Consider the following 24,157-nt stretch of genomic DNA (forward strand, 5'->3'; position numbering starts at 1 on the left):
CACAGCTAATCAAAATCCAGCCCATCATCTCGGAAATCTGCCAATGATTTTGAAGTACATGCCCTGTTTCTACATTACCATAAATGGGATGACCTTGAAAAGCTGAAACAACCAATTTCAGAAAAACACTGTAGGTTTATTGAGTATGCCTCAAAATACCACATTTTCTGCAATTAACTTAGTGCAATTATGTTTTTAATGTCCTCTGATATTTTGGGATTTTTATGTTTTTGTTTTTGATTTTTTACAAAGAAACAAACCCCAAAAGGGGGGATTTTTTTTTTTGAGGGATCAGTTGGGGATAACGTCATTGTGACGCATACTATTTGAAGCAGTGGAGAGCCAGCACAGAGAGGATGAAAGAGATTGTACAATTATGACTCATCGATAATTTGCTCCGAAAAGCCGATGCACAGCTCTGCCTCAGAGAAACACAGTCCAGAGAAACAGAGGGACAGGCCTTCTGAGAGACAATAACTCAAATCAATGAACAGCACACAAAGATAAAGATATTGAAGTGAAAGATGGAAAAATACTGGCCTAAATTTGTGTTGTTGTCGTGTATCTAGTATATATGTTTTGAGTTTTTTTTAATTTGTTTTTTGGGGGGGGGTTTGCAGTTTTTGTTTTATTGCCAATTTTTTTCTTTGCTGTTTAATTTTGCTTATCCAGAGCCAAAGCCTTAGTAGAAGAACACCGCCTTTTGCCCCTAGGGTCCAGGTAATGGGCCCTGTCTGAAGGGCACGCTCTCTATTTAGTCTCCTCTCATTGATTGTTGACTGGCCTTTTTTCTTTTTCCATGCTCTGGAAAATGCATTCCCAGAGAAATGGCAGCTTCAACTTTCCCTCTCAGTGCAGTTCATTGTGTCATTTTACTGTATTTGATTTTCTTAGCATCACAATTATGATTATATTTATTACTCACTAATGCCATTTTAACCTTTTCATACCATTTTGCCCAGGTATTGCATGCCCGACTAATATAAGCTAAATATTTCGAAGAGACACTCTTCCATTGCCTTATTTCATCAGCAGACTTAAGTAATTTGATCCTGTTTGCTCCATATACTTTTGTCTCATCACTCTCCGAACCTAGCTATGGCAATGCAGGAGGGTGTCTCTCTGAATGTTTGAGGACAATCTTCTCTGGGACCAAAGACTTTGGTTATTTTCTCTTTCAGAGTGACATGAAAGACAACCTTGGAAAGTATTCAACCAATCATTGTGTTTGGGTGTCCATGCTGCAAGTTGAAGCTAAACTGTTAATTGGGTATGGCTGATGGGTCTGGCGCTCCATGTCACATTGAAAAGATGCACCAAGTTTACAGTCCCTCCTTTTTTTAAGATTAGATCGCATTATGCAGAGGAGAGTTGATAAAAAAGCAAATTGTACCTCCCAAAACGTTAATCATACTGACCAACCTTCGACTTACATTGCGAGTTTCTCACCTCACCTGCGATATCGCTCTCTCTTTTTCTGCATTTCTTAAATTTTGATTTAAACTAATTCTACCTGAATTGCTATGCCGAATTCAGCTAGAGTGAAGGTCATACGCTTGCCTGGGACCATAAATAGTCCTTTAACAGCGCACATTTTGTCATTTTACTCTAGACTGACCTCAGAATATTTCACATGCTACTGATATGACCACTTGTTTCTATAGTCAGATTGTTTTGGCTAACACAGAACTACAATGACATGCACTATGGGGGTTTCTCATTTCAAAGTGCCTGAACAACTAGCTTGATGTAATTCAAAGAAGGTTGAATCAGTTCATCTGGATACGTTTATTGAAAGAAAAGTCTCATCACTCAACTAAGTAACATCTTCAGTCTAAACTGACTGCAGGTATCTCCACCCCTTATAAACAATAATGTACAATACAGTTGCATAACGACCGAAACCAACGACTAGTTTCATATGCAAATATGAAACACATGGCCATTGAAACTCTAGGTAATGAGCACACCCATATTTGCACATGAAACTGGTCGCTGGTATCTATACATCTGTCGCCTTCTTAGGGCCCTGACACACCGTCGGCCAATGTTGGGCCATTGGTGAGTGTCTGTGACCCTAGTTTTTGCGGTGTGGCCTGCACCGTCAGCACTAGTCGGACCCCTGTCGACAGTTTTTTGGGCAATTCAGCAGAACCCGTCAGTGAGAGAAATCACTCTGATTGGCTGTTCAGCTTAACGAATCAGTGCTAAGCTAGCGAATCGGAGCCGTCGGCTGTAGTCTCTGCGGTGTGTTCAAGTGCTACTTTTTGGCCCAGATGGCAGGCGTCTTGAGGCGACGCAACAGTTGGCCTTCGTCGCCGCTAGTCGGTTTGGTCTGTCTGGGCCCTTACAATGCTGTGATTGCAACATTCCCTAGTCCTCTGTGAATAGTGCACATGGCCATTGAAACGCTAATTAGTGGTCACACCCATATTTGCATATGAAACTGGTCATTGTTTTCGGCCATTATGCAACTGTATCATTTATAAGGGCTGGGGATACCTGCAGTCAATTTAGACTGAAGATGTCCCTTAGATGAGGGATGAAACATATCTGTCAATACACGTTGTATCCAGATGAACTGATTCAACCTTCTTTGATTTTCTCACCTGAGTCATTGAGCATGCATCAAGGCAAGGTACATCAAGGAAAGATAGTGGAGTTAAATAAATAGGTAGGTAGGTATGTGTGTGTGTGTGTGTGTGTGTGTGTGTGTGTGTGTGTGTGTGTGTGTGTGTGTGTGTGTGTGCCTGTTTGCACCCTAGGAACAGCTTTTGTCGTTTAAGCTATTACATACAAGTATGGGCATTGTAATGGCATTGTAAATTACGTATAGAACACAGTACTTTGTTGAATCATGCAAATTGTTATGCAGTCAAGTCCTCAAGGTGAATCTTTCTGAAAGTGTTTCACAAATTGACTCAGTGTATAGTCAGTCTGCATTTAATGTGCAGTATAGTAGCGGGCTACAATCTTACATTTTTGGTACAATTTGTTTGTCCATAAGCCCCCTACTGTATGTTGTGTGCAGATATTAAATATCTTGACTCGTCTTGAATGCCGTTTCTTGCTTTGCTGCATGTAAAGATACAAGACTATGGTTTCAGATGATGCAGACCCTTTCCATAATCATACATTTTTAAAAAAGTATGGACATGAACTTAGAAGGTAGATTTTTCTTTTTAATTTCCACCATTTTCTTTACTCTCAATCTTCAGTTGGAGTTTTCTCCTCTTCTAAGTGTCTTCTCCTTGTGTCCATACTTCTTGTAGTGTGAATTGTCTTTAATTCAACTCATAACAGCATGATCTGTTTCTGCATATTAATATTCATTGAATATCTGCAGCAATATTATTAGAGGCGATATCATTACTGGTAGACATTATCATTTCAGGTAAGAGTATGTTGCATTTAGTACTTTACTTCAAGTCAGTGCCATTCAAATGAAAATCCAATTACATTCAGTTCTACTCAATAAACGTTATTTATCTCCAGAGGGGAATTTGCCCTTACAGGCATAAAAACAAACCAAAAATCATTACAAAATGTTAATCGCAGCAGACTAGAATAAACATCACACTGTCTATTTTAGAGCATTGTTAGCTTGCGTTTCTAGGTACACTGATTTTTAACTAGACAAATATACATCTTTTGCTTTGTTTTTTTAGCATCGGCTCAAGCGTCACTAGATTCACCATTTTCAGCCTTGCATATTCAGCATACCAATGTCATCGATATGCCTATTTTAGCAAGCATTTAAGCTTTGTAAAGCTGCCCTGCCTAGCATGTGAGCTGACGCCATTTTGGCAGGTAGACATCTTCCTCCTGTTGCCCTAGAGGGTAGACGCAGGAGAAGACAATATTGCCACAGCCAGACAAAACTGTTGGTGTAACACATACCATGAGATGAAGAAGACTCTCAAGGGGAATGTTCAAAAGTTGTGTTGAAAAGGAAAAGACTTCTAAAAAAAACAAAAACAAAAAACAAAACTACACGTCCCCATTGCAAGTGCCCATTTTCAAGTTCACCCTGTTGAAGTTGTCTTCTCCTGCATCGTCCCTGAGTTTTGTTTTTTCTTCTTCTTGGCTTTGAACAGTCTCTTATCAGGTGGCCTCTGCTCTGCCCCCCGCAGGTCAAACTTTGGTATGACAAAGTAGGCCATCAGTTAATTGTCACCATCCTGGGTGCCAAGGACCTGCCACCCAGGGAAGACGGCCGACCCAGGAACCCCTATGTCAAAATCTACTTCCTCCCTGATAGAAGGTAAGAGTAGAAAAAGTTTACCGTTTTGTTATGAACTTGGTCTGACCACCTGCATTGTGTCATGTCCAACACCCTTTTTCCACTTATCCTAAATGATGAAGAAATTAACCATCAGCTATTAGCTCAAATGGTGTTTGTCTGGTTTCCATCTATGTGTGTTTGGTGTCAACGTTTTTCATCTGTCATCACCAGTAACGGCAATCACGCTTTTATGGATTAACACGGAATTTGTTCATCTAGTTTTTTGTTTCATTTCTGATTTAGCGGTGCGGTGTTGCACACTTTGTTTAATGGTCCTTTCACACCCAGGGAAAAAAAGGAGTGACTGGACATTTGCAAGAGACAGGGTAGTCCTATCATTCCCACCACCTTAACCCAGCATGTGATGGTGCCATGTGTGTGCTCCATGCTGTGTCGTGATATCAACCTTGTTGTTTCGTGGCTGTTCTCTTCCAAGGTTGTAAATAAAAACAGTTTGAATTATTGTTCCTCCAGTGACAAAAGCAAGAGGAGAACAAAAACGGTAAAGAAATCCTTAGAGCCCAAATGGAACCAGACCTTTATGTACTCGCCTGTGCACCGGCGGGAGTTCCGGGAGCGCATGCTGGAGATCACGCTGTGGGACCAGGCCAGGGTGAGGGAGGAGGAGAGTGAATTCCTGGGAGAGGTAAGGAGACCAGACCCACTGAGTACCACAAACCCACCCAGTCAGGAAACGGGAACACTTAACTTGTGGACTGATAGCTCAGCTAATCCACTGAACAGGGTCAAAACCCTGAGTAATGCTGTTGGTCATTACAAGGGTTTTCATTGTCCATTCCTTGTCCACCATTGATGTGGGACGTTGATGTCATTTGTACCTCCCTGTGTAAATCTGTTAGGATGAAATTATTCACCTCGACATGAGGCAAGGTGTTGTTTTGAGAATCGGGCACAGGGTAAGATCAGTTGTGTATAAATGAGTGGCACACAGATGATAAATGCAGGTGGGTGCATACATGCTTGCGAGCAGACATGTGACCTAACCACCATGTTTTTCCCACCACTGCAGATCCTGATAGAGCTGGAGACAGCCCTTCTGGACGATGAACCACATTGGTACAAGCTGCAGACACATGACGTGTCCTCGGTCCCACTTCCTCGTGCCTCCCCGAACACACAACGCAGACAGCTCCATGGAGAGAGTCCCACAAGGCGGCTACAGAGTACGTAGCACCTACATCTCCGACCCACTTGGCAAAACTGTCACTCTGACATTGTAATTTACTAAATGTATGGTCTCACGTACAGATAAATAGTACATAGGGTGTACTTTTGATTGTGATTGTTATGTTCAGCAGCCTCTACTTAAGCGCATTGAGGAATTGAATGTCCTTGAACGACAGCAGTGGTAGTTTATGTTGATGTAGTCATTTGCCTTTGTTATACCTGTCACATCAACCTTACCACTTCTGCTTTTACAGACAAGGGCTCATATTCATGCAATTCAGGTAAAGCCCTCGTAAATACCTTGCCATGCTGCTCCGTGGAGTCTCTGAGTGATGCTGTCCTTACAGAAGATTCCTGTGCCCTGACCCTCCAATATTTTCAATGAAAGGTGCTCATGTCTGCCACCCCATATGAATCTATTGAGCTGGTGTAAGACCAGTAACCACTAGTTTTGCACAACTTCTTTGAAATTCACTTGGGATAGTGGATGGACACTCCGAGGATTTGGAGGTTTAGGACACAGCAATCGCTCCCTCTTTCTGTACTCATATTGTAACTGTCCTACAATCCTGTTCTTCAACCCACGATCCCATCCTGCAAAACTGCACTCCATCCCCTTTTTAAAAGCAATGCAATAATAGGAAAGAAACCCTGGCTGTTTTCTACAGCTCTGAGTACTTGGTGTTCCTGTTGAAAATTATGTAAGTTGAAGATTTTGACCCTTTGCCTGTTTTGTTTTATCTTCTGTGATGTATTATACCTCATATTCTGCCCCTCACCAGTATTATCCGCGTTTTGAATGGAACGGAATACTGTAGCCAGCCTTGGTAGCCCATTTTCCTTTGCTTGTGTTTCCGTGTCTTGGATGTGATGTTGTTCTTGAGTTTGTCTTCACATATGTGACTTTCCTTTGTTTGCACGACTGGCAGATATTTTGCTCATTATCCCATGTCCACTCAACAGTGGTGTTATACTGACTTAGAGAAGAGAACCGATACTCAGATTGTCCGTATACGTCATAAATTATTTTCTAGTATTGCATTTTCCTCCAGCCAAAACCAGAAATAGCTTGTTTATATCCCTTCTTGCTCCAGTTTACTCACCACTGCTAAACTCTGAACAGATATTGGTTAGCAATAGACTACTACATTTTCGTCTGGAGTTACAAAGCGCCGCCTCATTGTGCTGCTTCCACTTCAGACACTTAAGGCTCGCCTGCGTTCCCCGGGACGATTTTCTGACGGTTTGTGTTAGTGTGAGGTGAAAGAGCTGACAGCTGTAAAAAGTTTCAAGCCGACTGAGATGAGAGGTTGGGAGTGGCACTGCCAGAGTGCAGCACTTGTCATTTGTGAAAAAGCACAAGTGCCCAGTTGATTTAAGCTGACTGAATAGCGAAGACGGCCAGGAGTCGGTGGTGGTGGTGGTGGTGGGAGCGGGGAGGGGGCAGAGAGGAGACGGGAGTCGTTTGTGTGTGTGTGTGTGTGTGTGTGTGTGTGTGTGTGTGTGTGTGTGTGCGTGCGTGCGTGCGTGCGTGCGTGCGTGCGTGCGTGCGTGCGTGCGTGCGTGCGTGCGCCCACCATCTTCGCATGTATATTGAATGATTGATTGTGTCATTTGAAAATAGCACGGTTCAAATGAAGAGAGACCTGTAGTCTTGTTTGCGCCAGCCAGTAATACACAGCTTTATTTGACACAGCTGACATGTAGTTTCACATACATTATAAAAAATACAGCGGGACTGTGATATTGCAGTTCACTGGCGGATGCATTTTACTCAGCGCTCTGCACTGTAACCAATAAAGATTACGGTCATACTCGGTCCGCGTGATGAAGGCGACTTAGTGAGTGAGAGTCAACCTGTCTCATCACTTTTCTGTCCCCATTCTGAACTCCTGCCTCACACTCAATACCTCTCCCCCCTCCCTTTACTCTCCCCCCTCCGTTTCTCCATTTTAAAGGATCGCAGAGGATTAGTGACAGCGAGATCTCAGACTATGACTGTGAAGATGGTGTCGGGGTTATAACAGGTAAGGAAGGCGCTGATGTTGATAACGCCTAATCATATACTAATGTCAAGAGGCTCACAAATGTTGTCAAAAGACATTGATCGGGCAAACAGATAAATATCACTCCTAAGGCATCATCTGCATTGTTAACATAGGAAAACACTGCAGCCCAACAGTTGCAACAGTAGCAGAATATTTTAGGAGCAAAGCAGTTCTCTCTCTCCCCTGCACAGCTAACTGCTGTTCCTGTACTCCTCAGCTTCAGCACCACATGCACACTGCACATCAGCAAAGCAGTGGCATAGCTATAATGTAGGAGAAACGGGGGGGAGACAGAATGTTAGGGAAGAACAGACAGCAAAAAATGGGTGCAAAATTATTTCTTTCGGATGACATCATCTTTCATAATCCAAGCTCCAGAAAATGCTGGCGTTATGGTAAACGGTAAATGGATTGCATTTATGTAGCGCTTTTCTAGCTACAACAGCCACTCAGAGTGCTTTACAATCCATGAATGCCTCACATTCACCCTCAAACACACACTCATATACTGACGGTGGTGTCAGCCATGCAAGGCACCAACCAGCTTATCAGGAGCAGTTAAAGGTTAGGTGTCTTGCTCAAGGACACCTCAACATTTTTGCAAGGAGGAGGGAGCCGAAGATCGAACCGGCGATCCTCCAGTTACCAGAGTTGCGCTGAAATTGAATGCCAGTAAATAAAGGTGCATAATTGCATGATGGTAAATAAAGTTGCAATAATTAGGGTAGTTTATCATGTCTGTTAATGTTTTACATTCAAGTAAGCAGATCCATGCCACAGAGGAACACAGATGGAGAGAAAGAGGGAAACGAAGGGGTTTTCGCATGAGCGAGACAGGTCAAAGAGAGAATCCAATTCTGTTGCAAATCTCAGATGAACAGGTGAACAGACAGACAGAAGAACATACGGATATAAACAGACAGACAGACCGACAGATAGACGAGGGCAGCCTAGGCTTGTGCAGATGATACTGTGGCTGTGGGAAACCCTCCTCCAGCCTCTTTAATATTCTCATCAGTCCCTCACTGCCTCACCACGTCTGTCCCCTTCACTCCATTCACAGCAAAGGGAAAACCCCCTCTGCACGACTCTGCTCACACCCTCCTCCATGCTCCCTTCCCCTGTCTTTACTCAGGCTCCACTAGATCCCAGCTAATCCTGCATCAATCTACTGATACTTTTGCTCTCACAGGGGGGGAGGAAAAGAATATTTCACCATATTATTTGATTATCATAGCACACACATTGCTAGGGTTTCAAACTGTATGGTCAGTGCAATACATATAACACACGCCCCACTAGTCATAAGGCTTAAAATACATGCACATGATGAAGGCAGACATAAGTCCTATATTCTTTAGAACTGTAAATGCCAACACAGGGATCGGCGGTTCAAATCCCCGTGTTACTCCCGGCTTGGTCAGTTATCCCTACAGGCACCATTGGCCATGTCTGTGGGTGGGAAGCCGGATGGTCGCTGGATTAGTGCCTCCTCTGGTTGGTCGAAGCACCTGTTCAGGGGGGAGGGGCCACTGGGGGGAATAATGTGATCCTCCCAAACGCTACGTCTCCCTGGCGAAACTCCTCACTGTCAGGTGAAAAGAAGCGGCTGGCGACTCCACATGTATTGGAGGAGGCATGTGGTAGTCTGCAGCCCTCCCCGGATTGGCAGAGGGAGTGGAGCAGCAACCAGGACGGCTCGGAAGAGTGGGGTAATTGGCCTGATACAATTGGGGAGAAAAAATCCCCCCCACCCCAAAAAAAAGAACTGTAAATGCTAATATGGAGGGCTTTTTTGGTGCAATAAAACTGGGAATTTACATGTATGTACAATACATTTGACTTGCATCCAGGGGCTTGCCTGCTCCTCTGTCTTTTACATACCCTATATATAGTTTGATGCCAACTCATGCAGCCTCTATCTTGTTTAATCCTATTAATTGTCAGTGAAGGTTCTCCTCTTTGTGTGTGCTTAACAGGCAGTCTGTTTTCATGCATGAAACAGCATGTCAAGAGAAAGAATGGATTTAATTTGCTTCTGCACGCAAGTTGATTGCTGTGCAGCGTAGTTAGCTTATAGGGTACTCTCCTATTCAGGAATGGCAGATGTTTGTCCCCTTTTATTTTATATTCATTGTAATATAAAAGATGACCTGAGGGCCGTATTTGATGTATATATATTTTTTTTTTACCATAAAAAAGTTCAAAAGAGTTGCCATGTGTAATACTCAATATTCAACTTTGTCATTGCAGCTATATGTAATCTGTAAAATGTAAAATATGGATTAAGTTTTGAATGGTTTGATTAATTCATCACAACTGTCTCAAACCTAAAGGTAATACGAGAGAGATCAACTATCATGAAACTGCTAATGAAAATAAATTATTAGATTGTCAAACTGCCTTAAGTTAAGGTCAACGTTTCTTTATCATTAAATCCAATTTTTTTCCATTTGATCTTACATTAAGGTTATGTTTAACTTGTATTAATGTGCTATACACTCTGGTGAATATCAATCAACTTTAATAGTGCTAACCATTGACCTTATCCGTGGCTTCTAGCCATGTCTGATTATCCGTTAATGAACTCTTTCAAGTTCAATGGACCAATCAGTCTTGCAGAAAAAGTTCATTATAACATTTCAGAATTTGTAAAGCCTATTTTCATGTTTAATGCACAATGTGAATACAGTAAATGAATTGTGCCTATACTGAAACTACGTCCTCATTTATTTGAATATAAAGGCTCAGCATAATGAAAATAGAAAACCCATCACCTGTACATAATGACATTCAGCATTATTTTTAACACAATAAGAAAAAAAAGTTTCTTGTTACTAAGCTGTTGCTGGTCATGGATAAAATACATCTGCATCATAAGAATAATCTTGGTTTGGGTGTCCGGGTGGCGTGGCAGTCTATTCTGGTACCTACCAACTTGGGGATCGCCGGTTTGAATCCCCATGTTAACTCTGGCTTGGTCAGGCGTCTCTACAGACACAATTGACTGTGTCTGCAGGTGGGAAGCCGGGTGTGGGTATGTGTTCTGGTCGCTGCACTAGCGCCTCCCTCTGGTTGGTCGGGGTGTCTGTTTGAGGGGGAGGGGGAACTGGGGGGAATAGCTTGATCCTCCCACGCGCTACATCCCCCCTGGTGAAACTCCTCACTGTCAGGTGAAAAGAAGCGGCTGGCGACTCCACATTTATCGGAGGAGGCATGTGGTAGTCTGCAGCCCTCCCCGGCTCGCCAGAGAGGGTGGAGTGGAGCAATGACCGGGACGGCTTGGAAGATAGGGTGATTGGCCAAGTACAATTGGGTAGAAAAAGGGGGGGAAATTAAAAAAAAACGAAAAAACAACAAAGAATAATCTTGATTCCGTTTTGTGCCACAAACCTAAACTGTTCTCTTTTAGGGAATCAAAACTGGGTTGTTGGGAGGCAAAATTCAAACATAACTGTAAATCCACTCCTGTCATCAAAAGAATGCCTTAGTACCACAGCGTCGATGAACAAGCCTCTAAAGAACCTCAGGCAGTAATCCTTCTTCCCCTTTTCTCTTGACTTCTCCTGCCTGCTTCTCTCCTTTCCTCTTCCCATCCTTCTCCCAATCTTCCCGCAGACTATCGACCAAATGGCCGAGACCTCCAGAGCTCCACGCTGTCTGTTCCTGAGCAGGTGATGTCATCCAACCACTGCTCGAGGTCGGGGGACATAAATCGGGCACGTTCACGTTCTCCCAGTGTTCCCCCTCCCTCCAGGTAACTATAAGTTTTTACCCAGCAAAAGAGCAGAGATTACGTGTCTGTTTGTGTGTAGTTCCTGGTGTCCCTGTTTTTATCAGCGATGTTAGGTTTTAAATGGTCAGTTGCTCTTGTTTGAAGCTTTATATCTGTAAGAAAGATTCTTAATTTTCCAAGTTTAGGAATCCCCAAATTTGTGATGTATGAAGAAAAGTATAAATTGTATTCGCTCAAAAGTGGGGGAAAAAATGGTAGGCAGGTAACTTGAAATCAATGCAAAATGGGAATTAAAACTGATTTCAACTAGTTAACTATTGACTGTGGCACTATGTTACTTGCGTTGACTGTAAGATGCTCCAGTATGTCTCCCCTGGCCAACACAGAGTGTGTACAATACAAAAGGGGGTGATCCAATCTATTTCCCATTCATTTCATCTTATTGCACAAGTCTGGACCAGGTGACCTTATAACCTTGGGCCTTCTCATCTGGCAGGTACACACATGCCAGTTAACATTCTATGAATGTGTGTAGTGAGTGCATGTTGACACATGTAGATATGCAGATGCACACACACACACACACACACACACACACACACATATATATATATATATATATATGCAGTTAAGTGAGTTGAAATTTCACCCTAAAGTACCTCTTCTCCTTCGATGTTCAATTTTCTCAACAAAAAAAAAAACCAACATTCTCCCGAAAATTCACACAAGACCGTGCTGCTGACCTGGTTTCCTCTTTAACTCCATGTTCTTCATCCCCGTGTTTGAATACTGGCTCACGATGGCAGAGAGGGCCAATTGAGGAAAGGGTTTCGTAAAAGGGAGACAAAAATCAAGCACTGAATTTTCCCCTCCTTCAATTTCTCTCACATATTACGAAAAGAAGAATGTCTGTATTACTTTTTAACTTTCACCCCTTCCAATAAATTGGGTTGACTTTGCATATAGTTGACTTGAATTTGGACTGCAGTGCTTCAGCGCTGTCCTCCCCTCTCTTCTGGCTCCATACAGAAGTGTCTCTGGGAGAGCACCGACCTGACAGGAGTTGACATCTTAGAGTAGTACTTATCAAAGATTCATTTTTACATTTAAGATTGAAATACAAAGGCAGTTTTGTTCGCCAAAGAGGAGGTTTTTATAACTATCGCCACAATACTTCTCTTTTATTTTTTATTGTTACTATCTAGATATTCTTCTGCCAACTATCCACATCAGGTTGCTCTTGTTTTCCAGTTCTCATTTCTGCTAAAAGTTGGACTGAAAGTGACATGCTAATAATTCCTTTCTACATAAGTGTAAAATGTAGTAATTGGTTTTTCTGTCTTTCTTTTTTAAAAGCGTTCCCCCTAGTTCAGCTTCTCTCGGCCAAGCTTTTTTTCCTGATACTCATGATGTCATTGAAACATAATCATTTACATACAGCCTATCAGATCAAATCATCAAATTATGAGGCCCCGCCCACCCTTATCCACAACCCTTGTTTGTACTTGTCACACAAAGGTCAGCTCGTGAATATTAACTAGAGCCCAATTGATATAGGATTTTTAAGACCGATACCGATTACGATATTTGAGGATTTAAAAATCCGATAATTATAGATGGGCTGATATTCTTCTTCTTCTTTTTTTCCAGAAACACACAAAACAAAGATTTCTCTAACATTTATGTGTAGTAATTTAAGAGTCCTCACTAAGATAACATGACATAAGTTTATTTTCATAAATAGGACCTCACAGTAGCGTAACATGGGGTTTCAGTCAGGGCCTTCAGTAACGAACTACCCCCCCCCCCCCCCACACACACACACACACAAATATCTCATATGGGTGCTGATACAGCCAACACAGCCACATACAAAATACACTGTCATGCTCTATATGCACTACTGGATCAACACCAACAAGACAGCCGATCTTCAACAACCACAACGCACACACCTATGCACTATAGCAGTATAGCAGCATCATCATCAGATCTTCCTTTATGTCACTCAGCAACCAGATTGCACACGCACACCACATGGCACATAAACAACTAGGACAGTACACTCGTTAGATTTGTGGCGTTCCAAACCCATGTGTTGCCAAAAGTGGAGTTGCAAACTGCACAACAACAATCTTCCCTCTCTCCATTTCTCTTTTAATTGTCATGTATGAGCCATTATAAACCCCGATACCAATTTATCTGCAATTAGCTCATATCGGCCGATGATATCTGCATGCCGATTTGTTGGTCGGGCTCTAATAATAACGAGGACAAGACCACTCCCTTACAATTCTTGAGACTATTGCGAAGTTATTAGCAAAGTAAAACAAATAATAAAAAATGTTGCTTAATATTATATTTTATTTCAAGGTTTACGGACATTAAGAATTAAATCTGATGACCGATTTCAGTCTGACTTTAAGGTAATGCTTCCCTTCTCTATTGCGGATGAATGAGTGGGCCAAGGGCAAATGGTCAGTTATTCTCCATCAGCACTTATATTCTGTAAGGCTTTATTTAAATGTTGCACCACGACTCAACAGCCTTGGCACTGTCAGACCACAGCCACTTTGCTGTGCAATTAACTTTATTTGATATTTCTGAGGCGCAGTCTAAATCAGTGCCAAGCACAGGAAATGTACTCATCTAAAATATCTGTGACAGTGTTCACTTGACTGTACTTTAATTAAAGACTTCCAGTTATTTATTGAAACAAGCTGAAAATGGCGCAGGAAAGGAGTGATGATGAATCAAGAATTCTCCAGACTTCTCAAATAATACAAACTCTTCTCTTGAATTTTGGTACCTGTTCTGTTTGTGTGTGTGTGACATGGTTTTCAAGAATCTTATGTCATTTCTACGCATGTAAGTCTTTTCATATGTAAATTGTCATGAACCAGTGCCTTTTAAAACATAAGTTACTGTTTTTCAAAATTAGCAGTGCCTGAAATCAACCTATAACCTATAGATATTGTTTCTATATGATGTACTATAAGCCTAGATTGGTCTTATAATTTGCGAACAGAGGTAACCGCAGCAGGTTTGGCTGTTTTTGCTCATCAGTTGTCTTCGACTCAGCAGTGAATCCTGCTGGCTACTCTTGGTGAACCACGTCCATCTGTCTGTGTGATCCAGCTGAGGCAGACATCTCCTCAGTTTTAGCCTCCATTATCTTCCTTGCCTATCTTTCCTCTTGTTCAACATTGCTCTATCAACCTATCCACTTATCTGTACCTTCTTCAGTCACTGTCTTTTTTTGTTTTTCTGAGAAAACTTTTTATCTCTTGCTATTCTCCTCTTCCTCTTTGCCTGTGGGTCTGTCTGCCCATCACTCTGTCTCTATGTCTGTCTTTCCATCTTCGGATATTTCTCCCTTTTCCTCTCCTTCTTCCATTTCCTCATCCCCATTGAGCCATCTCTCTCTCTCTCTCTCTTTCGTCCTTCCATGTGATCGCAGCCATTTTCTCACCCTACCTCGAACCAGACATACTCAGCCTATTGATGATCAGCATCAGGACCCCAGGTAGACCTAATGTTACCTGAGCGTGCATGAAGCCCCGCCCCGCCTCCCAACCCCACGTTCCATCCCTTCACCCCCCCAACCCCAGCTTGAAGCTGGCCAACGATGCCTCACATCCTAAATGTTGAATTTATGGCTCTGACAATATGGCTCAGTGGAGTCCACGTTCAAGACAACTCAGAGCTTGGATACTTTTAAGTTGGAAATTTCTAACTTCCAATATCACAAGTTCACCCTGTTTACGTGGACGCTGTCAGATATCTCGTTGTTTCATCTGCAGCATTTTTGAGCAAGCCAACTTTATCCAGCTTGAAAAAAGTGATAGATACCGTAACTTTTTAATTTCACATAATGCTATGCCAAACCACATATTATATCACATAGTTTAGCTTTCTTTCCATGAACTACCAATGATGCCATTTTTTCTTCCATATTTCTTTGCTGTGACATCATCAGTCCTGAAACGATAACCAACTTTCCAACCTGTAATTGTGAGTTCGATGGTGGTTCAATTAGTTTTTTTCACAAGTCAGATTGTTTTTTGTTTTTTTTACCCGTTTGGAGTTGTCTTGAACGAAGCGTAAGTATACAAATCCAAACAATAAACAAGGGTCTGTGGATATCCTGTGAAGGCCACACGTTATTAATTTGCCATTGTCAGTGCCATTAATGTTGTGCTGTAGTGTTAAAGTATATATTTCTCCTTGTAAAGGAGAAATATATACATAATATCAGTCAGTTCTGAGTAGTATGTTGAACATATAAGTGACTATGGCCACACACCTCATCCATCCAGTATCAGCATTGCTCTCTATCGCATCTCCTCATTTCAGCATCATCAACATGTGAAGCATTCTTTCACAGACCAGCTTTTTCCAAACTTAATCATGTTATTCATTAGGTATAATTTATATCATGGACAAGTTAGAGACATAGTAAAGCGATCCCATAATTTGTCTTTTGATTTCACCCATCAAAACAAACAAACAAACACACCATCAAAACAACAGCAACAACATTTTAAATACTGTGAATGGATAAATGGCCCATATACGTTTGTGTCTTGTGAAGCTTTGTCCAGCAGAGGTGATTTCTCCTGACAGTCAGTTGAGACACTGACTGTAATACTGTAACGTATTCAGCCTTACATAACATGCACGTAAACCTTGTACTGTAAACGCTTGCTGTGAGACTCCGCGACAGTAGAAAAGGTGTGTGTCGGATCAAAACACAAAACGACAACTTTTACTTTGCAGGTTCGATTTTTCTTCTTCATTATTTTCCCCCTCCTGCTAAGTAAATCAAATGCTGACCAGTTCTGATATCTCTTCGCCAGCCGCAACCACCGTGTGTACCCCATCTGCCGAGAGGAGGCAGTCAGGTTACTGCGGTCCACTAGGATGGCTCGCGCCTATTCTGAGGGCGCCTACTCCTCCGACTATGACTTTGAGAGGTATTGACATGCAGTGCCACTGTATTTATGCATCCCGCCATCATGTGGTCTCCTGAAGTTGTCCCTCGTCCGTTTTTGTTCATCCATATCTGTGAAAGGTGATGACGGAAACGCAGATATCCTGTTTGATATCGGTTTTTGTGAAGGAGTCATCACAGCTCCGGTGTGGTTGTGTAAGAGTACAACAACCGCAATGCACAACTGCCTCTGTAGTGGAGACACCTGGGCTTGGAGCATATTTGTGTTGCTGATGTCAGCTGTGAGTACATTAGTTGTACAGTATAGTACTGGCCAGCAGATGTACCGTTTTTCTGTTAACGTCCTTGTTTATGTGTACTCGTATACCCTCAGCGGTGTGTCGATTAGTGTTGTGTGTGATTTTTAATGTTGTTCTTTTTATATACAGTTAGGGGTGGCTGCCTATCGCTCACCCGTACATCGGCATCGCTTACAAATTACTAAAGGCTCACAGTAGCTCTGTAAATTCTTTGTTTGCCCCCTGGCTTGTTGTAATTGTATCTGGTCAGACTTGGCTGCCAGAGAGCCAATTGAAATGCATGCTGATACCCATCCATCTCCACAACCCACACCAGTTTCCTGTTTTGCCAGTGGAAAAAGGGAACTCACATCACCCCCTCCACAGAAATGCCGCAAATGGCTCCTGTCTTCAATCTTTTGCCCACCGCCATCTGGCTGTCAGTCAGATAAAACACGACATTTGTGCTATTTCTCTCCACTTCAGGGGTAGAAAGTGATGAGTCCTCAGAACTAAGAGCCTGACTGACTATATTATAGTGTCACAAAGTTTCCCTGAGGCCCATCCTGGCTCAGCCTAGCCTAGATTGACATTAACAAGAGTCCTCTCTCTTTTTCTTTTTCTTTCTCTTGCTCTCTCTCTCTCTCTCTCTCTCTCTCTCTCTCTCTCTCTCTCTCTCTCTCTCTCTCTCTCTCTCTCTCTCTCTCTCTCTCTCTCTCTCTCTCACTCTCTTTCCCTTTTCCCTCATTCCTTCTGTCTAAACTAGCAGAGAAAAGAAAGTGTTTGGTAATGCTATGGCAAACCACGGAAGACGAGAATAGAGTTTCCCTCCCTTGTTTAAAAGGATAAAGTTAGAAAGGAAGGAAGAGACTGGTGGAGAAATGAGACGAATGAAGGCAGAATGAAAAAAGTAAGAAAACATGGGAGGAGTAAAAAAAAAAAAGGAAGAAGGGAGAGTTAGCCGAAAAACAGAAAGGAAATGAGAGCATTAGAGAAGTTTGAGCCCTTTGGCAAGCCTCTAAGTTTTGGTAATATCTCCCAGGACCGGCAAACTATTTTTACGGGTCTGTTGTTTAAGTACATCTCCCCAGAGTTTACCTTGCATAAGACAACCTGCAGCATACAGGCAGCGAAACAACAACCATCCCAAGTGCAGAAAACTACTATTTTGGACTGTGAAAATCCTGCTAACTCTACCATGATGACAGCTGCAGGGGAGTGTGACTAGCAGGGCTGTGTATACTGCACCCAAACCAAACCACACCCAGTGAGTTGTCTTATTCACAGTAGAGCTCACTTTCACCTATAAATCCCTGGCCATGAAGAACCTCAGGATGGGAGCCTACTGAGGATTTTGATAATTGTTATCAACACAATGGCTGTAGTGAATAGATGGATAAATTGATGAGGGAAAACATTGAGACTACTTAGGGTCATGGACTGATGAGGTACCATGTTGCCATTGGAGACACCTCCTCTTCTGGACAATTTTTCACTCCGCTAAAGGTGCATGGACTCAATAAGGTTTTGACAAGACCGCCTAATTTCAGTTAAAAGTTCAAAATTGAGATGACATCCCACTTAAGTTATTTTTTGTTGCGACTTTCCTGATATTTTGTAGGATATTAAGTTGGATGCTCAGATGGAATAAATATTTTGATGTCTACTAGTCCTTACAGGGTTAGCTTTTAGATTATTTAGCAGTATAGATACTAACATGGCTTCAGTTTTGGTTTTTTTTATGTTTTGGACTGCGGTGGATATTAAGAGTTGATGAAACTGTGTTTGTTTCATGAAAAGAAAATAATGCAATTGCAGAAAATAATATCAAAGATTTCCAACTGATAACGAACTATATACTTTCCGATGGGTTTATTTAACAGTATGCATGCTGCACACCGATACACCCCTGCACTTGTCACAGCCTGCTGCTATTTTCTGGTATACATAATGAATGTCAAATGGTTTATTTGAATATTTTTGTTTGTGAAAAGGACTTTTGATGAACGAATGAGATCAATGATTATCAAAGTTTTCTTCGTATGTACCTCTCTGTACAATATCAGTGAACTTGCCTTGTTGAAAAACCTCACCTACCTTCTCCATCAGCTCTTCACAATGACAGGACCTTCTTCCTCCTTACTGTGCCAAAAATACTGTCATTTCTGTAACCTGAACTACCCTTTCACAATGGCAGGGTGTTTTTAAGAAACAAAATCAATCAAGTAATGCCAAATGTAAAGCTACACATACATTAATATTCGTTCACATTTCTCTGCAGCAGTGAACATGCAGCACACACATTTAAATGGCTGCTCCCTTGGTCGCTGGCAGAGAAATTAACACAGGGTTCTTGCCAGATCTGCACCCCCGAGGCTTTCTCTGACCTGCCAGTGAACCACAGAATGAACCACAGATTCGACATACCAAATTGGACCCACCAAGTCCTGTGTCAATACTGTCCACCCTACCAATGTACTGTCCGTACCTTATGGTTCCCACTGAGTGCCTGCCTATCTCTCAATAACCTCCATAGGAACCACGGAGCCATGGATAGACACGAGTATCACAGCAGGTCCCGCTCGGCAGACCAGCGGCCCACTATAGAGCGGCCCACATCCCGCTCGCGCTCCACTGAACGCCCCCACGACTCGTCGCTCATGAGGTCCATGCCATCTCTACCGTCCGGGAGGTCTGCCCCTCCCTCACCTGCCTTATCGAGGTGTGACCCAGATCAGAGACGCTAGCTAGCTCTCCCAACGCCAAGCCTGCCCCATGAGCACCCACACCCCAACCCTGACTAATCCAGAGAATGAACCAGAAACACCACTTCACTACCACCTACCACCCCCCCCCCACCCCCAATCCAGCTCTACCTCATATCAATCCCGCACCCAGCACCAACCTCTCAACTACCCAACCATCCTTCCTGGCCATCCAACTCACTCACCACCTTTTGTGTTCTGTTTCGAAATCACTGGTGTTGTGTTTTCAGTTTTGTTTTGTTTTGTTTTTGTCGTCTTTTTTATTTGCCCATTTCCCAGGCACGAATATGTGAATCTGTAGCTAGAGCGCTCCACTTGTTTTGACTTGGAACACACTGCTCATACGCTTGTGTGAGTATAGCAGTGATGGGCTGACATTTTACTTTTGTTTCTATTTCAACACTAACATTCACCTGTTGCTGTTTATCCTTTGATGGCATTTCCTTTTTTTTGTTTTGAGATCAGCCCCATCGGGGCCACCTGAATGCATGGTCACACTGGTCTGCTGTATCCTCCTTTTTTCCTTGCAGCTGGATGGGTCGACTGTACATGCGATTCACCCCTTGCATCTTTTATTGCAGATCGGTGTCCTACAGTTGTTATACCCCCCTCACTCCCATGTCACATGCCAAATATCATTGCTGATAAGAGTTGATAGGAATACCAATATACTGTATATGGTGTCAAGTAATCAGCCTAGTACTGAGATGTTGAACTACCTCTTTTTTCATGCAAAAACGTTTAGATTTGCTATGTGATGCTATTTCTAAATAATGTACACATTGTACATGGGCAGGTGTGGGCGAATAATTAAAACACAGCACTGTTGACATGCTTAAGTTACATCTCAAATCAGAGCTTTGCCTCTACACCTACGGCGCCATCAGTGATGTCACACAATAAGTTCGGCTATCTTGATTTCGAAGCTGTGCATTACTGTCTCCAGGGAAGCAATCAAGGGGGAGGATATGAATGAATCGTCTGCCCCTCGGTCTTGTTCAATATCTCAAACCCTACTGATGGGAGTTAGACAAAAACTTTGGGAGACAACGTGTCTCACAGCTGCAGTTGACCGTTTTTAGAAAGATGACAGTGATTGGCTGAGAGGAGGACTGCATTATTCATAGAGGATCGTATGTTTGCCATTGCCGTGGTGCAAATGCTTCCACTGACCTTCACGAGAGCATCTTCTGTTGAGCATGACAATGATTGTCCATCAAACCCGTATATATGTGAACCAACATATATACCGTGTGAATGATTGATACAATCCTTTTATATGTGCGGTTTGCACTTGATCCTTCATCCTCTGTTCATAGGTATGCAGATGATGTAGCAGAAATAGTAAACTACAGGCCCCCATAATGTGTCAGGAACCCTTACATAAGATTTTTTTTTTTTGTCTGCCTTAAATTTTAGTCAAAAGTTTCACATTTATCTTTCCTCAATCAAATCTGACACCTGTTTTTTTTTTTTTTACTTCCCAGAAAGGGGCTTTTACGTTGTCACACACTGAGATGTGTGTGTATGTGTAACATAGCCAGGCCTTACTTCTGTCATGAGCTGTTCTCCTGATTTCTGTCTTAACCAGTTCTACTACCATATGTCCTATAGGGCGCATCCCCGTAGTGGATCGGTCCAAACCAGTCCCACCAGTACCCCTATGTCCAGCAGACGAGGACGACAGCTACCCCAGCTTCCACCGACGGGCAAGGAAAGAAGTAAGTGACCCGGTATTTTGTACTTTGAAGACCTGATCCTATTTTCTTGAAGAATAGTCTAAAAAGAACACCTCTGGTCGAACAGCTGTGTTGGATTTTTGTTGTTGCCATCTTTAAATGTTTGGGTTTGAGAAGTTTGGGTTTGACATCAGCTGCTGTTATCGAATCTCATGCGTTATTCACGTGGAGAAATGCAAAAGTCTGATCGGTTCATGCTATCGCTCGGTAAGAAAAACCAGCATGAGTGCGAGGCTCCTCTGTGCCGTTTCAGCTGGTGTTTCATTTGTCTTGCTCTGTATAGCAGTGTGGTCAGGTGCATCCTGGGAAAAGGCAAATGCGATAATGTAAAAAAATTTCTCATTTCCATTTCCATCCATAATGTCTCTGCTGTGTTGCTTTTTCCATTCCTCTCCCAGAAGATAGAGGTGAAGGAACAGAGCCTTGTGAAGGCCTGTACCTGTACATTTGGGGTTTGGTGCCTCAGATTGGGTGTGCTGGTTGACCCACAGCTCTCTCTGAAGGGCTAAACCTGTCTGCAGTGGCAGCTGGCTGAGTTCAGTGGACCCTGAATTCAAAACCATGCTGCCTGAGCCCTCCCTCTGTTGCAGTGTGTATCTATGTGTGATGTGCGGCTTGAGATTTTTGGGTGATTGTTTCATCGGTCATGTACACCCGACAGAGTTTTCCCTTTCATTTTTCACATGACGAATTAAAATGGATCATTTCCTTGTATCCGCATGTTTAGTTGAAGCTTCAGTCTGTTTGCTCTGGACCTTTTGGGGTTTTTTTTTTAATTTGTGGGCTGCTGAAGTACTTTATTAAGTTCGATGCTAATTACATGTACTTTGGTCTGCAAAGGTGATCTGTGTGAGATAAGAACGGAGAACCGGTGTCCACTCAAAAGGTTTTTAAACTTGACTGATATTGTGTTCACATCACGTGAGGAATACATAGCAATCAGACTGGTGCATCCTGGATTTTGTGTAATTGTTGCAAAATACCGTATACCCTGATTTATATATGGAGTAGTCAGAAATTCCAGCATCTTCATTACAACAATGTAGCCTTTTATGTCAGCGGATAATTTTCTTTTTTGGAGTGTTTTTTTCCTGACTCAGGCCACCAATATTTGCTTAAACGGCCTCCAGAATGTGATGCCTTCTTGTTGCAAAGTGTATTGCGTACTTTACAAAGCATGGTGATGAAAGCGACAAGCTGGCGCTTGTTTGGAGGAGCAGGTGCTGTAAATGAAGGACAGGTTTGGCTTTGCAGTTATTGGTGGGAGTGGCTAGGAGAGAGAGGGCACAGAGGGGGGAAAAAAGAGAGGGGGATGGAGAGGGGGAGACGTTTTTCTGGAGAACTTGTCAAAGCACTCCCAGAAGCCGTTCATCTCTGTCACAGCCCTCGAGTGCCCAGTCTTTAATGCAGCTGCCAAGCAGCCCAGTCTCTCTCTTTCTCTCTTTCTTTCTCTCCCTCTCTCTCTCTTTCTCTCACTCACTCGCTATCTTTATATATCTCTCTCTCTCTTTGTCTCTCATTTTTCTTTTTTTCTGTCTGTTTCAATCTCTTCCTTTACTCTTTACTCTCTGTCTCTTTCTCACCTCATTGCCATTTAAGCTTCTACTTTCTGCCACAACCCTCTTGATGATGGCCCTTATTTCTATTTCCACTGTCTTTCTATCACTGTTAAGGCAATTTCCCTTTCTGGATTCTCTCACTGGTTTCTTTGTGTTATCTCTTTTCTCCCTCTCTTTCTCTTTATCCTCACCCTAATGTCCGTCTGTCTATCTGCCCCGAGCCACTGAACTCTGCATTTGTCTCTCTTTTTCTGAGTATATCTTGCTTTCCCCCTCTTTTCTTCTCTACTTGCTGTCTGATGGGGTAGTGACTATGTGTGGACATTAGGGGGAGATATTGATCTGACCCTGCACCAAAGCTCCCACAGCGTCGCCTGCCATTAATTTTATGTAATGCAAGTCTGTGTGTATGTGCGCATGGGTGTGCGTACGTCATTGACGCGGACCAAGTAGGATCCATATTATCGCCCTTTACTGCCTTCAGAGAGGAGCTGGGATATTGACCAGCCTTGCTGCTGTGGAGTTCAGGCACAGCTCATACTTGCACTTATCTAATCATTTGCTGTCTTAACAATCTGTGTATGTCTGTTTAGAAGGAACAAGGGAGGAGGAGCGGGGGGGTTGACCCTTCACCTCTTGAACCCACCAACAGTCCCCCAGGTTGTCTGTCACTACAGGGAACGCATTTGAACATGCTCTAAATGCATGCCTTATTTCTGGGAAACCTGAGCTGTAATATGTTGATCACTGGCTCTAGTGAAAATGTTTGTAATTAGTTACACAACTCAATATTATTTTATATTCAAAGTTAATTAGAATCTATTTAAGGTGCATTGTCTATTTTTGGGTGTAGGATCCTTTATTTTTTAGAAGGATGTGGAACCGTACAATTAATTGAGTGACCTGGCAGGATAGGCAGACAGTTCCCTGCAGTTTCAAATTCTTACTTTCTTCTCTATCTCTTTGGTTTTTATCTCTTGCATATTGGCTCCACTTGGCATATGGGTCCACTATTCAGCACCTTCACCTTCACCCCAGTTGTGCTGCACAGAGCAGCAGACCCCAACAGAATAGGGTCTCCGAAATCCCAAACTCTCTCTATAATCTTTTACATTATCTGATTGATGTTAAGGGTGATTCCCTGCAGCCCAAGCCATGCTTTATGAAGACAAGTGCGAATGTAATGTACCGTATTTACAGAATTGCACTGAGTGGTCCTTTTCCATGTGCAAGGCGACATTTATGAGCTCCTGCAATAGTTGCATGTGTGTTTGTGCGGAACTGTGGAGATCGGTGTATTTGCGCACAGTTGTTAATTAAATTGATATACATTTACATATTCATGCTACATCTCAATTAAGGTTACATCATCTCATGATACGCCATCTGTCTCTCCACTACTAGCAGACGGTGAGGAAAGACCTCAAGGTCCACCTGTAAATGGACGAAAAGGCAAGTCCTCCGAGTGTTGTGATGATATGGCTTTGCTACACGAGCTGTCTTGGTAGATTCAGGCTTGACTTGTTTTGATTCACTAGACACATTGCTTGACTATCTTTACACTGCCTTTCTGACTCTGTTTTCCTTTATCTTCTTAAGTTTACC

The 24,157-nt window shown here is 42.6% G+C and overlaps 1 protein-coding gene across 2 annotated transcripts in view; it reads left to right on the forward strand.

Annotated features, from left to right (window-relative positions):
* The window catches only part of rims2a (regulating synaptic membrane exocytosis 2a), a 224,806-nt gene that overhangs the window by 136,372 nt on the left and 64,277 nt on the right, over nt 1-24,157 (forward strand). The window contains exons 14-23 of one of the 2 annotated variants that reach the window (XM_056286260.1): nt 673-720; nt 4,134-4,264; nt 4,739-4,931; nt 5,316-5,469; nt 7,432-7,500; nt 11,140-11,278; nt 16,117-16,233; nt 19,026-19,211; nt 20,869-20,975; nt 21,392-21,424. In XM_056286260.1, coding sequence (XP_056142235.1) covers nt 673-720; nt 4,134-4,264; nt 4,739-4,931; nt 5,316-5,469; nt 7,432-7,500; nt 11,140-11,278; nt 16,117-16,233; nt 19,026-19,211; nt 20,869-20,975; nt 21,392-21,424 — 1,177 coding nt within the window. The remainder of the gene's footprint in view (nt 1-672; nt 721-4,133; nt 4,265-4,738; nt 4,932-5,315; nt 5,470-7,431; nt 7,501-11,139; nt 11,279-16,116; nt 16,234-19,025; nt 19,212-20,868; nt 20,976-21,391; nt 21,425-24,157) is intronic. The other variant, XM_056286261.1, reaches the window with a different exon arrangement.

This window comes from Lampris incognitus, chromosome 9 (genome assembly GCF_029633865.1).
Source record: "Lampris incognitus isolate fLamInc1 chromosome 9, fLamInc1.hap2, whole genome shotgun sequence".
NCBI lineage: Eukaryota > Metazoa > Chordata > Actinopteri > Lampriformes > Lampridae > Lampris > Lampris incognitus.